Source organism: Malurus melanocephalus, unplaced genomic scaffold (genome assembly GCF_030028575.1).
Source record: "Malurus melanocephalus ecotype Western Australia unplaced genomic scaffold, MMel_1.1 scaffold_146, whole genome shotgun sequence".
NCBI classification, from domain to species: Eukaryota; Metazoa; Chordata; class Aves; order Passeriformes; family Maluridae; genus Malurus; species Malurus melanocephalus.
The window spans coordinates 1,104,941-1,119,536 of record NW_026623378.1 but is presented as its reverse complement, the minus strand read 5'-3'; the positions used below and the strand labels follow the sequence as shown (position 1 = coordinate 1,119,536).

Genomic DNA, 14,596 nt, shown 5'->3' with positions numbered 1-14,596 from the left:
TGGAAAGGATTCACCAAATGTGCTGGCTTAGTTTTGGAAAGTGCTGTAACATGAGTGTGCCTCATTCTGCTGGCACAAACATTCCTGTGTCACTCTGAGGCTCCGCTTTGGCGTCACTCTGTGCTGCTGGAGAGGAGCAGGGGAGGTGGAGACTTTTGTGCCTGGTGCACATTGACAAACTTCCCCCTCCCAGGGCATGCCAGTGATGCTACCCTTTGCTTACAGAAAGTCACAATTTACTGTCTTTGGCTGGAAAGTCATGAGCTAAATAATCCTTTTCTCTACTGAAAGTGTCAGAGGCAAGGCCTCTGATAAACCTTACAGTAAATATTTTATAGATTTCCTTTTTTGTGCAGCACCAAAAGAYGGTTGATCCTGCAGTATTTATTTCAGGCCTACTATAAATAAAGCATGTGGTGACAGCAAACTGCAAGCAAGGGGAGCTCAGTGGTTATTGTAAACTGCTTTCTTTTGTCTGAAGCTGTGAGTAGTAACCAATTCTATGCATGTTTTAGGTCTGCTGATGGGCACATTTAAATGAGAATCAGAGTAGGGCTGCATTTATGCTCAGAAGAATTAGAAGATGGTATCTGTCCGAGTTCAGGGTAAATTGGAACTACATATACCATATTGGTGAAAGCATGCTCTGAACTAGTTGGACTATTCAAAATGTTTAGCAGATTAGTAGAAAAAAGTACATTAATGGTGGATATGACATGTCATACTAGTTAATTTTGCTTAGGTATGTGCCTCTGGAACTTCTGAGAGTCGTCTGTCACTGATAGCCAAGGTTTCTTCCTTCCTTCTGGTGATTCTGTAGGCTTAAAACATTAAAAAGATATTCCACTACTGGAATAGTAGTGGAAGCTACCTTGTGTTACTGAGAGAGAATGGTCCTCCCTCACTCCGTGTGAAATAGAGGTGGCTCCCATTGTGTGTCCAGTTGTCTCTGCAGGTRTGAGAGAACTGTAGGATTTGTTTACAGATGTCAGGCAGTCCTATCATTTGCACAGGACTGTGASTTACTGTCTTTTGGTAGTAACATTTAATGCTGTTGAAGTTAATGAGCAGTTATTTCYATGGAAAATGAAATAAAGTATCAATGTCAGCCACTGCAATAAATACARATATATTCCTTACATGAGCAGTTTAATTGAGTGGACTGTTATTTACACTCACTGCATAAAGTGTCCTTGTTAGTTTTAGAAAAGGGCCTGGAAACTGTGGATATGTGCCAAGGCTTTAAAGGGCAGTGAAGTTTTCATTGCAACAAGATTCTACCTAGGGATTAGAACTGTTCTCAGAGTGCACATCACTTTTTTTTCCCCCCCAAATACCAGCTTAGAGGTGAGATTAAAATTCATCATTTTATGTGAGAAGTATTTTCTGGATTCCCTAAAGATAATCTCCATGTGAATTCTTTCACATATTATATTTCACTCACCATGGAAGGGTCAGGATGGGTACCATGCTCCCATCTCACCAAAGTCAGTGGGGTGACATAGCTTAGTAAATATACACGGCAGTTGTATTCTTYCAGGCAAATAGTTCCTGGTTCCTTTCTGCAAGGAGGAAATTGATACGGTAGCCAAAATGTTACAACACACAGCAAGGTCGCAGTGTATTCAGGCTGGGACCTTTTCTTCTTAATGCTAATTTGCTTAAGCATGTTCATGGAAAAATGTAAATTACACGTTTAAAGCTAATTGGAATGGATGACAAAGTATATTTTAGATGTGGAATGAGAATTACTCAGCAGGTAAAACACTAAGGCTGTACTACATCAGTCTTGTAAACACTGTGCTTATGGGGTTTTGGGTTTGGTTTGGATCCCTTTTACCATGGTGTTTCTTGCCCACCAACGCCTCTAAAAGGTGTCTGGCCTAATTTTTTTTCTCCCACAAACTCCTAATTATTGGCAACCCTTTGTTTCTTGCAGTGATACAYCAAGGTCTGTTTTGCCTGGCTCTCGGGCAGCTCTTGGTGTTTGTGCTGTCCCTGGCTTTTGCCTTGAACTCCTCCGGATGGAACAGAAGGCATTTGCAAAGCCTTATGTTATTATTTTGAGACTCATCATATCTTTGAAGTTTAGATGTAATTTCCAGATTCTGGAGCTGGCTATTTAGAACTATGTTCTACATCAGTCTCCATTGCTGCTCTGAAATCTGTCCCTGAATGATTTTCACCCATAAGGAAGCTGTTAAAAAGCTAAGAGTTGCAGGACTGCAGGAGAATCTGATAATACTGGAATGGGGGTCCATTAGATCTCTTAGGCTCTGGTGTGCTATTTGCATGGAGGTGAAGAGTAAAGAGAAGAAATAATTTTGTTTCACTTCAGGTATTTTTCAACTGAAGAACTCGCTTAAATATTTGATACTAAATTCTTCAAAACTGGTGTTTATTATGTTTACTGGGGAGAGTTGCATCACTTCTTAAGACCAGGGTATGATAGGCTACATCCAAGAACTGAATCTTTATTCAGTGCCTCTTCTGCTCTTTATTAGTTATTACTAATTCTTTGCTTTGCACTATTATACCCTTTCATAACCCAAACATTTTTTTCTGATCTTCTTAAACTAACAAATCTTTTTATTATTTATATACTTATCTTAAATAGATTTTTCGCATCTCTCAGTAATTATAAATAATCAGTCTAATAATTTAATCATTAATAATAAATAATTATGTCAAACTTAAGCATTGCAAGTGAGACACTATATCTGAAGTTTTTGTATCATTAAGTCCTGCTCCGTCTCTGACAAATTTGATTGCATTTCAGTCCCCTGTTTTTTTTTTCTGAACCAACATTATGTATAGCTATGCAATCAAATTCTGCAATTAGCTAATTTGTTATTGCTGAGCATAGTGGCTTGCTATTTATAATCAATACCTGTTTACATATTTCTGAGTAATTCAAGAGTACTATGGGTTTGTCTGCACTGGGCTGCATATAAATTTGATATAAATGAATGTATTTCTTCAACAGTGTTAATGGCAATACACATATACATACAAATTCTACCCATGACATCATAAACAAGTTTTATAACTGAATGAAATTTCCTTGGTAGGAACCCACATTTCTTTATGGCTTACCCAAGTTTACAGTAATGATATGTAGAGGAAATTTTTTGAAATGGTTTAAAAACAGGAAGAAGGAGACAGAGAAATAACCTGCCTGAGTAGGGGTGCCCATGCTCCCTGGAGTTTACGTGTGGGGTTGCTATGTGTAGTGAGTGAGTGCCAGGCATGTACTCAGTGTTCATACTTGGTACTTTGTGGATAACTGTCACCCTCGGGGCAGAGCTGCAGGGATACTGCTGGGGGTATCCAGCAGGGATACTGGCACAGCCTCCCTGTCCGCTGGGATGGTGGAATTTTAGAGTCCGTACCAAGTCAATTAAGAGCAGGTGGAGGCATCGACAGCCAGTGGCTCCATTAGGAGGGAACGAGCTGGAAGGTAGACTGTGGAGCAGTTCAGGAAAGGAGGGATTTTCCATAGCAGGGGAGAGGATAAGGAGGATGCAGCAGGTACTGTGCAGATGCCAGAGAAGTTGAAAGGGTCAAAGGGAGATGAGGGGAGTCTTTACAAAAACCTCATCTTTTCACATACTAGTTTCAGTTTCCTTTCCTTCCTCCCTTTCACAAAAATCTCCAAGGCCTCTTCCCTTTACTTTCCCTTTCTGTCCCTTAAAGTTTGTGTTTGCCCCTGACTCAGATTCCTTCTAAGGGAAAATGGGTATTACATACTTCCAAACAGCTTCTTTATTGGATAGCAGCTCCCTTTTTAGGTGAATACCCTCTATGCATAAAAAGCTTTTTTCTTTATGTTGCTGTGGGCATGAGCATTAGGTCTGGAAAGTGTAATTGCCCARCTTGCAATCTGAGTGCAGCACAATGCAGGGAAATAATTAACGAGTGAGTCATCCAGCCAAATGCTAATATTTGCATTTGCCATTGACATATAGACAGCAAAAGTGCTGATGGAAGTATTTTTCAATTTTATTGCAGGCACAGATGATGTCCTGAGAGAAGGGAATTAGGTCTGATCCTAGGCCCAGGGTGATTGCACTTGTATTTGAGTATTGTGAAATATTCAGGGCTTTGTGGTTCTTATTGGAGTCATCCAGAGTGGTTGCTGATGTCCCAGGCAGGGTTTCATGAGACTCAAGATTTTCTGTGCAAGACAAGTAGCAGCTTCTATTTGGCTGCCTAATTCACAGGTTAGCTGAAGATTTAACTGGCACATTACTACCCTAGCACTTATTGATATCAAATCAATAAGCGAGAAAAAGTTAACCAGTCCTTTTTACATCTCTTCCCCATGCTCCCATCACCATCCCCACCAAGYTGTCAGGAATATTTATGCATTAAAACAAATGGATATCAGAAGCCGAATTGTACAAGCTCTGTTGGTTTGCTTTCTGCTGTGTGCTCACCCGCGCCACTCCACAGTGGCTCCATTTCAGTTAGGTGATAGCTCTAAAGTATGTAAAATGTTTTCTAAGCATTTCTAACCCAAATCTAATATTATTATTATCTTTCCATGCACTTCATGCCTTTTCATTTTCTAGTAGTTAAAATAGTAGGATACAATTATTAAGATATTCAAGAGGCTGTAAATAAGTGCTCATGTGTCATAAAATGACAAATGAAAAAAGCATACTCTAAGAAAGAAATGTTGATTTCAGTTGTCCCAAGAATTAGAAAATATAAACACTGACTGGTGAAGATATGAAACAGAAAAAAAGCCACATGAAGATGAAAAAGTGCTATTATCTCTTAGATCATGTCACCTCTCTGCAAGTACAACAGTGTGTTCCCCTGAGGATGCAATTTAAACTGATAAYGCATCACAGAACTCCTTTGCAGCACTTCCTTAGGCAGTTCCTCAGTGTAGTTGACTCCTAATGAACCTTAGTTGTGAGTACAAAAATACCAGGATTGARGTCAAGTACTCTTCAATGAAAGATATATTTAGGGAGGTGGGAACAAGTAGAAAATCTGGCAGTCATTTCAGCAGTACTGTCAAAATTGAATTGCATTGCAAAACTACATCCATCTTGGTTTTGAACTTAATTAAAAAAGARAACCGGTATTGAGGCAGAGGAGAGGTGTATCTGTGGAAAGGAAAAGATTTTTTAAAAAACAGAATTATGTATTTGGCCATCATAAGAACTGTTCCAAGATTTTATTCCRAAATGAGATTTTTGTTTCCATCTTTAATTTGGAAAATGTAGAAGAAAATGACTAAAATTTGAAATAAATTTAATTGCCTAAGAAAAAAAATCTTGATGGAAAAATCTCAACATCAAATCTAAAATTATCACAATCATCTGTGAAATTTGGGCTTTCATCCTTCTCATAGCCCAACTGAGCAGGTACACCCTCAAGTGTTTGGAATAAAATCATTTTGGATTAAAATGTAAACCTGGACACATATGTTTGCTACAACAGCTTCATCACTTGAAAAGCAAACTTCTGTTGCAGCAGGATTTGATCCATCTAGCAAAAGAGGGAGGAAAAAAAGAATGTTCTGAACTTGCAGATGTTTTTTCCAGAGGAGTAATGACTCTTATGTAAATAACCACTTTGTTCTGCAAGTGCATTCACTTTCATTCCACAAATTGATTTCACCTCTTCTGCCCTTTTCTCTGGTGCARGCCTCTGCTGGATCTAGCAAGCCTCATTATTCTGTTTTTAAATATCAAAGCTATAAACATCCAAGTCAGAGTTGTGTAAGAACAACGYTGTTTTCAAGTAGCATCTTGAAACCTCCAAGCTGGTGTTAAATGCAAATCCTGGCTRACACTGTGAATGTCAGATGCAGTTYACCAGTAATGTGGAYRAAATGTAAGTTTTTAGCATCATCTTCTGTGGTCAGGTAATGAGAGAGGAAACAATAAACATCAGAAGTGATGGAATAGTGGTAAATAAATTCCTTTGCTGCAATACAGTTGGTTTCCAGTTAAGCATCAACCATGCAATGTGTGGTAGTTTGCTACACCTCTGTACTTGGCAAATCATATTTACAGTGCTGAGCTGTGGTGGCATTTAAATTCATCAGCAGTGAGCAGAGCAGGGGGACACTTAACATGGTGTGCCCAGGTCCACCAATGTCACTTCACAGAAATAACTGGGTGTACTCAGAAATTACAGTCATGGAAGAGGAGCAGAATCATCCCCTAAATCTTTGTGTTCATAAACTGTCRCTGTCAGTTTTCAGCTACTGTGTGTTATGAGCTGCAGTTGATTTTTTCTTTTTTGCTGTCTTTCATGATATGTGTGCATGTCTCATAAATATGATTTATTATTTCTCTTTTTCAAGCTAAAATGGTTGGAGGAAGAGTACGGCATTTGTTCCTGAGGGAAGATAACTTGCCTGAAGAAAGTTTGTTTTAGGCAGTTTGTTTTAGGCAGTGAGTAGCTCTTGTTCTTAGAAATTGAAAGTATCTGTTACACAGATAATTATGTGTTAGGGACTATATTGTGATATATTTCAACTGTGAATATGAATTGCAATTTTCTAGCCTGTTGTTTCAGGAATACTTTGTCAGTGAATTTCACAGGTTAATTGCACGCTGTTTAACAAARTGCCAGTTTTCATTGTCTCCTCAGACTGTGTTCATTTTCATAGTACCTGCTTGTGACCTTGGCATCTATTACATCAGCTTTGTTTTCAGTCTCTTAAGTAGCAAAATTTCCAGACCTTCTAAGTGTAAATCTTCCAGTTGCTGTAAAGAGTTGCTGTAAAAAGTTGCTTTTTCCTAGTATTTTTTTTTGTATGTTCACATCTGCACATGGAAAAATGCTATGTGTGCTAAAGTTAAACAGAGCTCAACGTGAAGCTGGGTATTGATGCAGGGACTGCCACTGGGGATGAGCCCTATTTCTGTTTAGCTCTKCTTTCCCCCTCTGATAGATGCCCCATGTAAGTATTTCAGGGGAAAGTGCAACACAGCCCTCAGTAAGGAAATAATGAACCCAACACAGAAGGTCTTTTAAGCTGTGCCATGGAAAATGAGAGTCTGTATGTTTACTTATTATACCCAGTCTAAASCAGCTCTAGGGGGTTTTTGTTGGAAGTGTAGCTGTTTGATCCTTTCTGATACTCTGCTCTTCTCCTAGTCTCAATGATATCTTGTAACAATGAGTTTCACCTCAGGTTAATCCAGCTCTCTAGAAAAAGATGTTTGCCTTTATCAATTTTGTGTGTTGTCTTTTCAATTTCACTCACTGTCCACAAGTCTGGTTTTATTTCCCTTTTTCTAACATTCATTATTTTCTATCCCTCTGTAATGTCTTCCCTTATTCATCTCCTGTCTGAAGGAAACAATCCCAAATATCTTAGTCACTTCTACTTGATTTGTAAGCTTTCAAGTATTTTTATTTCATTTTTGTACCTATCTTAATTTTGAAAAATACTTTTTAAAGATTAGAATTTGAGGCCTAATCCTGATTTGTAGGTAGGAAATGGGATACCACTTGTATTATTCTGATTGTTTTGACTATTTTTGTTTTTCATTTSATTTTCTCTGTTGATCCCATGGGTACTGGAACGATTTTAGAGGAATGTCCAGTGCTATGCAGATTCTCACAACACCTCTCACAATTATATCTTCACTTACCTGGACTATCCTAGAAGTGCTTCAGTTAACATTTACCACTGTGCTTTCATTGTTGTTTATGAGCAAAATGACAAGCTGTGTGTTTTGGAAGCATTTTAGTGGGGTTTGTTTTGAACTTTTTCAATGATCAATACACCTGTAATTGTCAAACAYGGGTGAAAGACAGGCACATGGAGTGGCTAATTCAGCAGTGTTCTGCTCATTCTGAAACTCGGTTGTCTGAATTGAAGCTTGTATTTCTTCCTGAAGAGAGGTTTCACTAATTGTAGTTACAGTTGTACATTTTAAGCTATTAAATAATAATCTTTTGAGGAGTTGATCTCAAGATGCCTCAGCACCAAAGTTTATCCTCTGCATTTTAAAACATGTTTGAGTCCCTTTTTCCATAGTGCTACCCAAACTTGAATTTATCTAGTTGTGGCTGACTTTCATCTATGAAAATGCAGTTTGTCTCAACTATCAGGAAACAGATGATCTCTCAAGTCAGAGGTTGCTTCTATAACTGGTGGGTTTTCATAAATCAGAGAAACTTTCTCAAACTTTTTCTCTTATTTAATACCTTTATAAATGAGGATGTAGAAAAAGCCTGATTATTGATAGAGAAACGTTTAGGCTATGCTTAACTTTCAGTCTAGATGAAGCAGCTTTTTGGCATAAAGTTAGAGCTGAAAAATTGCACATAATTTTTTTCTTGTTCTTTTTTTTTTTTTTTTTTTGATCACCAGATCTAAACGCCCAGTGCCAGTTTCAACCACAGCTCCCAGAATTGACTCGCCCAGGGCTGTAATTCCCCATCAGAAGGTAAGTGACACATTTCTCCTCAGCCRAAGTGAATACCATATTTATCTACTGTGGTGAAGGTAAATATCTACTACAGGAAATAGCTTTTGCCTGTCCCAAAGAATTAAATGTTGAATGAATGCACAGGCAGCAAAACTGCTGCAATGCAATATATTAGTGATCTGTATTTTGCTAATTTCTGATAAGCAGGACCAAACCATCCAGCTATCCTCTGATGTGATTTGGTCTAACCARTTCTGGGCAGCTTGTTTTCATCTAGGCTACCAGAAGCTACTAAAGCTTCTCAAAAATACACATTTGTTTTCATAGATTATTGGGGAAAACCATTAGATTATGCCTCAGTCTGTCCAAATCCTGGCTGCAACTGACATGACATGATTTGGAAAGAAGGCATGAGGGCATTTGAAAGCTTGCATCATACAGTGTTCTTACCATAGGATTCAGAAGCCCTGAGAATAAAAAATAAGGAGGATAAGTCAATTTAATGAATAACAGCAAGTGGCAGAGGAAATGGATGGCTTGGTTTCTGTTGTCAAAGCTYATAATCTTTCATAAAACAAATGTTCAATTTAGAATAAACACTGACTGTAGCTGACAACTCATCTTCTGTATCTTTGGAGACACCAAGGAGCAAAGGTACCTGAAAGATGGTGTGTGTATATCCTTAGGCTCAGGCTCTGGGTAGAACATTTGTATTACTGATACATTTGATAAGATAAATAAAGAGGAGGTAAAGTTTCCATTGCTGCAACTTATTCCTTCTGTCAGTACCAGTTTTATCCCCARCAAGCATATAAATTCAAAATATTGAAGATCAAAATACATGGGGAWTTAGATGATGTTCTGCTGTTTTTGACAGTTCCAACTTCCATAGATCAATTTTAAGTAATTTTTGTAAACACTATGCTTTCCAAATTCAGAGCACAGATGGTAACATCATCCCTGAAACCACAGCAAATAGGTTCAAAATAACAGAAGAGGATGCACCTGGGGGAAATAATTTGATTTAATTTTATTTTGTGAAACTTTAAATTAGCCTGACTGGCCATTTATTAGTTGAGACAGAAATAAAGTTATTTCAGACAGAATCTTGTAAGCGTTTTTGGCAAGGGAAGGTAAAATTAGGAATTTATCTTACTCGGAGTTGTTTCTGCTTATTTCATGATTTTGTAAAAGTTATTTTGGAGGAAATTACTGGAAGATTCACCAAACAATACTGTGAAATTCCTTGAACAAAAGTGATGAATCATTCTCTTGGTTAAACTGGTGTTTGCACCAGTAAAGTAACAGGGACAGGAAGGGGAAGGAGGACTCATTTTCCATCAAGACTCACACAATGCTGTTAAATGTTCAAGGMAGTGAGCACATGTGTCTCTTCACGGTTACGCCTCAACACAAGATTGACACATCCCTTTTGGGACTTTATAGCACCTGCACAGTTATGAACATTTTSCCTGCTTCCTCCATAGGCACATAGACCTTTTATATATTGGATTTTTATCCCTCTTTTAGGTGAATTTCTTCATTCACAAGTGTTAGTTTTCAAATTATTGCCATGGATCTTCAAAGGTGTTTACCACAGAAAGCAGTTTTCTCTCTTAACAATCTACTGTATAGAAAAGTTAACTTTACACACTTTAGGGGTTTCTTGAAGGTCCTAAAAGAGCCCTTAGCATGAAAGCCATGAAGACACTTTATATTTCCTATTCTAACCCTTCAGAGGGAGATAAGGATGAAAGGACTCAACCYGTTTTCAGGAGCTTTCTGCCTCACACTTGAGAATTCTGTGTGGGATGCTTAGGGAAGGTTTATGGGAGCTGCTGGAAGCAGCCTTTCTGAGGCTACAGACAGTACCAGCAGCTGGGAAAGAGAGCTACTGGAACTTTTCTGGAGGAAAAGGRTGGCATCCAGGGGAAGGTATGAGGGTAAACAGGGTATCAAGCAGTATTCAGGAAGATTTAGGTGTAGGGTCTTTAGCACAGGGGGAAGAGCTAGCAGGAGAGTGCTGGAGTGGGGACCCTTTGCAGRTCAAGAGGAGTGACGCTTGTGTCTACACTGCTAGATAACAGTAAGTTTTAAGTGAAGAAGAATTCCTCTCTGGGGGTGGTTTGAAAGGGAAAGAAGGCATTGAACCCCCAGAGAAATCTCAAAATCCAGAATAACAATAATTTTCTGTTAGAAAAAATTTAATGCTGATGTTGCCATAAGGCATGTTACAGTAAATACACTTTAAAACCAAGGTTTCTTGTTCCTTTATTGGTTCCAGTAACAGAGTCATTGTAGAAATGAAGAATTCTGTGACACACAGGCAGAAGTTACCACTACATGTCTGCTTGACAGTGTTTAAATTGATGGTTCACATGAAATKAATTTGATTGTGATTTTTAAAAATCAGCCAAAAACTACATTACAAGACAGTCGCAACAGTGTCATCCTACATCAAGAGAAGCTTTTCTCACCCTACTCTGGTTAAGGTTAAGGCATGGCAGTGTTAGCTRAACACTTTGCATGTGCAACTTCAGTGTCTAGTTAAAACCATAAATCCTCTTGTACRTTATTGCTGATCTGATTGCAGCTTCCACTAATTTTCAAGCATGCATTTCTCCTTTCACTGCTTTTTTGTTTGTTTGTTCTAGGGAAACTAGCATAGTTTTTTTTCCACGAAGGTCAATCATTATTTCACAAAGCTGATCAATGTTTCAGATGATGCAAGTTCTGCAGCCATAAGTGTATTACTGGAAATAAGGTTTGGTTTGATTTTCAGTTTCACTATATCTTTGTCTGACATTAATCTCAAACTGGAAACAATTTTTCCTTAGTTTAGTCAAATCTTTTTGATTTAGTCAAGTCTTTTGCACAGGTAGGGCATAGCTGCAAGAAAGAGCATAGCTAATGRTGATAGAATTCAAAACAATAAGAGTAAACTTGAGACCAAGGATTTAAACCAAGCAGTCAATCAGTCAGTGAGCTCCTGCTGCTCTTCGGAGGGGACATAACACAGGTGAAGCTGTGTTATGAAATTCAGTGAAATTCAAAGCTGCAGTTTTAGGGCTAAGCATGGCTTTAACATTTATCCCTTTGCATGAAGGTATTGACAGTCCTGTATCATAATAATAATAATAGTAATAATATGTGTTGTATTTTTTGTGAAACACTACTGAACACACTTATTTTGGAGTCTCAGTGAGGATTCTGTTGTACTTAAGATTTGTCTGCTGCCAAATTTGGGAGCCTGTGTGTCTAAGAGGAAATAGATGGAGATAGACTTTTTAAGTAGAATATAGGATGGAAGAGCTAGCTCAGCCAAAAGCAGTTTGAACATGTCTTTGAGCAGAGTAATTCAGTGCCATGGTACCTACATTCCCTTTTACTTAAAACAGTTTAAAGCTACAACTGCTTCTTGGGCATGTTGGGTTGTCAAATTCACTAGTATACTGTTAAAATTTTCACCCACAAGTGCAAGGGGTAATGACTGTAGGGTCATAGCAATACATAAATAGAAAATGAGCTTTCAAGGGGAGAAGACCTGTCATACTTGGTATTGTGTCTCCAATATAAATTTGATTCTCACTTCCCTGATACATAAGAAGGAACATTTGCTGTTTATACGAACCAGATTTTTATAAACAAATACTAATAACAATATTTCAGAATGGAAATTTAGCTGATTCCTAGCTTCTTTCTATTTCAAAAGGTTTGAGACTCCTCCACATGTATCAGGTTTAAGCTCATTCCCTGACACGATGCAGTTTTCCTCCCGCAGCGAGGGATTGCTGCATGATCCCAGCATCTTCCTCGAGGGAAGCCAATTGCTCAGTGTCAGAGCCTCCTCTTCTGGTCGGCTRGAGGGGTAGCATCCGACTCCCAGAGCTGGAAATATCAGCTTGCTTTTCCAGCCACTGAAACAGAATGGGATGAGAGATGGKGAACAGGGGAATGTTTGTTACTGTTGGCTGCATTTCATGTGATGCAATGCTGAAAGCTCAGTGCTGCTGCTCAGTATTAGACATTCACCCCTCACAGTCAAAAATGGTTTCAGAAAATCTGCATTGATCTGGTTTTGACACTGAACTCCAGAAAAAAAAATTCTACAATATTATCCCAGGAATAAACTGAATCAGAGATTTTTTTTTTTTGTCAGTCACAGAAGGAAAGAGCTAAATATGCTGATGATTGGGCAGTAATTCTTTAGAATAAGTAATACAGCTGTTCTCTTAGACACTTCCTGTTACATCTATTYCCCCCCTGACAACGCATGGAAAACAATGACCTTAAAACTAAAAAAAATTTGAGCTCAGGATGGAGGTTGCTAACCTGGCTCTGATGTATTCTTAAGAATTCTAGTACTGAGTTACCAGTATGCTGGTAGAAATTGTTTGAGGAGTGAAACCAGAATTCCATTTGTGTCAMAAGGAGGAAAAATCATCAGCTGTCACTTTATGGCTGTCCTAGAATTTTCCTTTTGCCTACTGTTACAGTCCAGTAACACCAAGACTATGAAAATGCATTAGGGTTAAGRAAATATGGGGCATTTCTCTCATTACCAGTTGAAACTGATACTTTGCAATCAGTTCTCCTTGCATGTCCTTTTATTTTGGGGTGTAAGGAGAAACCCACAGTTGACTAAAARCCACAGAGTTTTCAGGGTAACAAACAAATATAACTCTGGCATATCCTTTTTCTTCTCCATTACCTCTATGTTTGTTCTTTTGTAAAAAGTACTTTTTTGTCTCTCTCTGCTGGCATGTAAAAATGGTTTGCCCAAGTGTCGGCTTAATTTCTGAGTATGGCCTTGTACATTTGTGCCTCTTTTTGAACATGTTTAGAGAGAACCCCTCTTTTCTGCTTCTTTAATGATATCTGGAAGCTTTCAGYAGGCACTGAAAGGGATTTTTGTTTSCTGTTTTCAGTGTTAGGGTATAATGACTGAAGTACATATTGCAAATGTATTTATTTTAAAAGGCACAGTCTGAAAAAYGCTTTTAGGATTATCTGTTTCACAACCTCAGGCAGCTATTAATGYCAGCTAAAATCTCTTCCTGTTTATCACTAAGAAAAATTACCTCAGTTCATTTTATCTGCCTGACATTTTTGATTCAAAATGTCTTAAATGTGTTTAATGCTACGATGAATTATATCCCTAGAACTTTAGAGGGTTTTTTCCAATAAATTTTAATTAATCAGGCCATATTATCTGAGGTTTTTTTTCAAATGTATGCTCYATAAACCTATATATGCAATAGAGAATAATCCAAGAGAGCAATAGAMATAKGTACTTTTCTAGCGAATCTTAGTATCAAAATTAGTAAATTACATTAATGATAACCAATGCTAGCAAAAGTTTGGAATTAGAAGCCAAGTTAGGCCTATATTTCATGCAAAGCTGTGGGCAAGATGASTGCAAAGTGTTAAAGATGATRATTGAAWTGCCRCTGAATGAGGCAAAATGTCACTGCAGGCCACCACCTGCTCTTAAACTGGCTTTCCTTGAGGCCAGACTGTGGGCTCTTTCTTCAGGATGGTGTCCCCTGCCGGTCCCTCTCCCCTGAGCTGGGCTGCAATGAGTAACCAGCATTACTGGGCCTCTTAACTGGGAGCTTTTTTCTTTTCTGATATCACCGTACTTAGGTTTCATTAAGGCGTGTTCATAGTGAATCTTTWATGAAATGGAAGTGTTGGACTGTGTTTGTCCAGGATTGGTTTTTGGTAGATTGATTTGAATYTGAGCACCAGCCCAGACTTCTATGGGTATAGGTATTGGAGGAGAGACTCCTTTGACTCAGACAATATATGCTGCTSTCCCAGTTAGGAATGCTATCTGGGACAGGACTGTAAGATCATACACACTCATATAAATCAAGCATACACTCCCTCAAGTGGAAATTATGCAAGAATGATCAGCACAGGAGCCTCCTCTCYGGAGCAGTAAYTGTTCAAGCAAGTCCTGTTGGTCTYTCTGCTAACCCTGCTGCACRGCCTGATCAGCATGAACCAGAGCCCAGGAAAGCAGTGTATAACTTTTGTAACTTCAAGTGCACTCATAGAAAACAGAACGGTATGGTTTAGAATCATTATGTCTTTATAATGATGGCATTGACTTTTATGGTTGGTTGTATGTTATCTAAAATTATTCTGACCACAAGAGGTTTTCTTAAAGATTTCTTAAG

General features: G+C 38.3%; 1 protein-coding gene across 2 annotated transcripts in view; it reads left to right on the top strand.

Annotated features, from left to right (window-relative positions):
• The window catches only part of LDB3 (LIM domain binding 3), a 105,821-nt gene that overhangs the window by 35,580 nt on the left and 55,645 nt on the right, over nt 1–14,596 (top strand). For both annotated transcript variants that reach the window (XM_057371409.1, XM_057371410.1), the window contains exon 3: nt 8,354–8,429. In XM_057371409.1, coding sequence (XP_057227392.1) covers nt 8,354–8,429 — 76 coding nt within the window. The remainder of the gene's footprint in view (nt 1–8,353; nt 8,430–14,596) is intronic.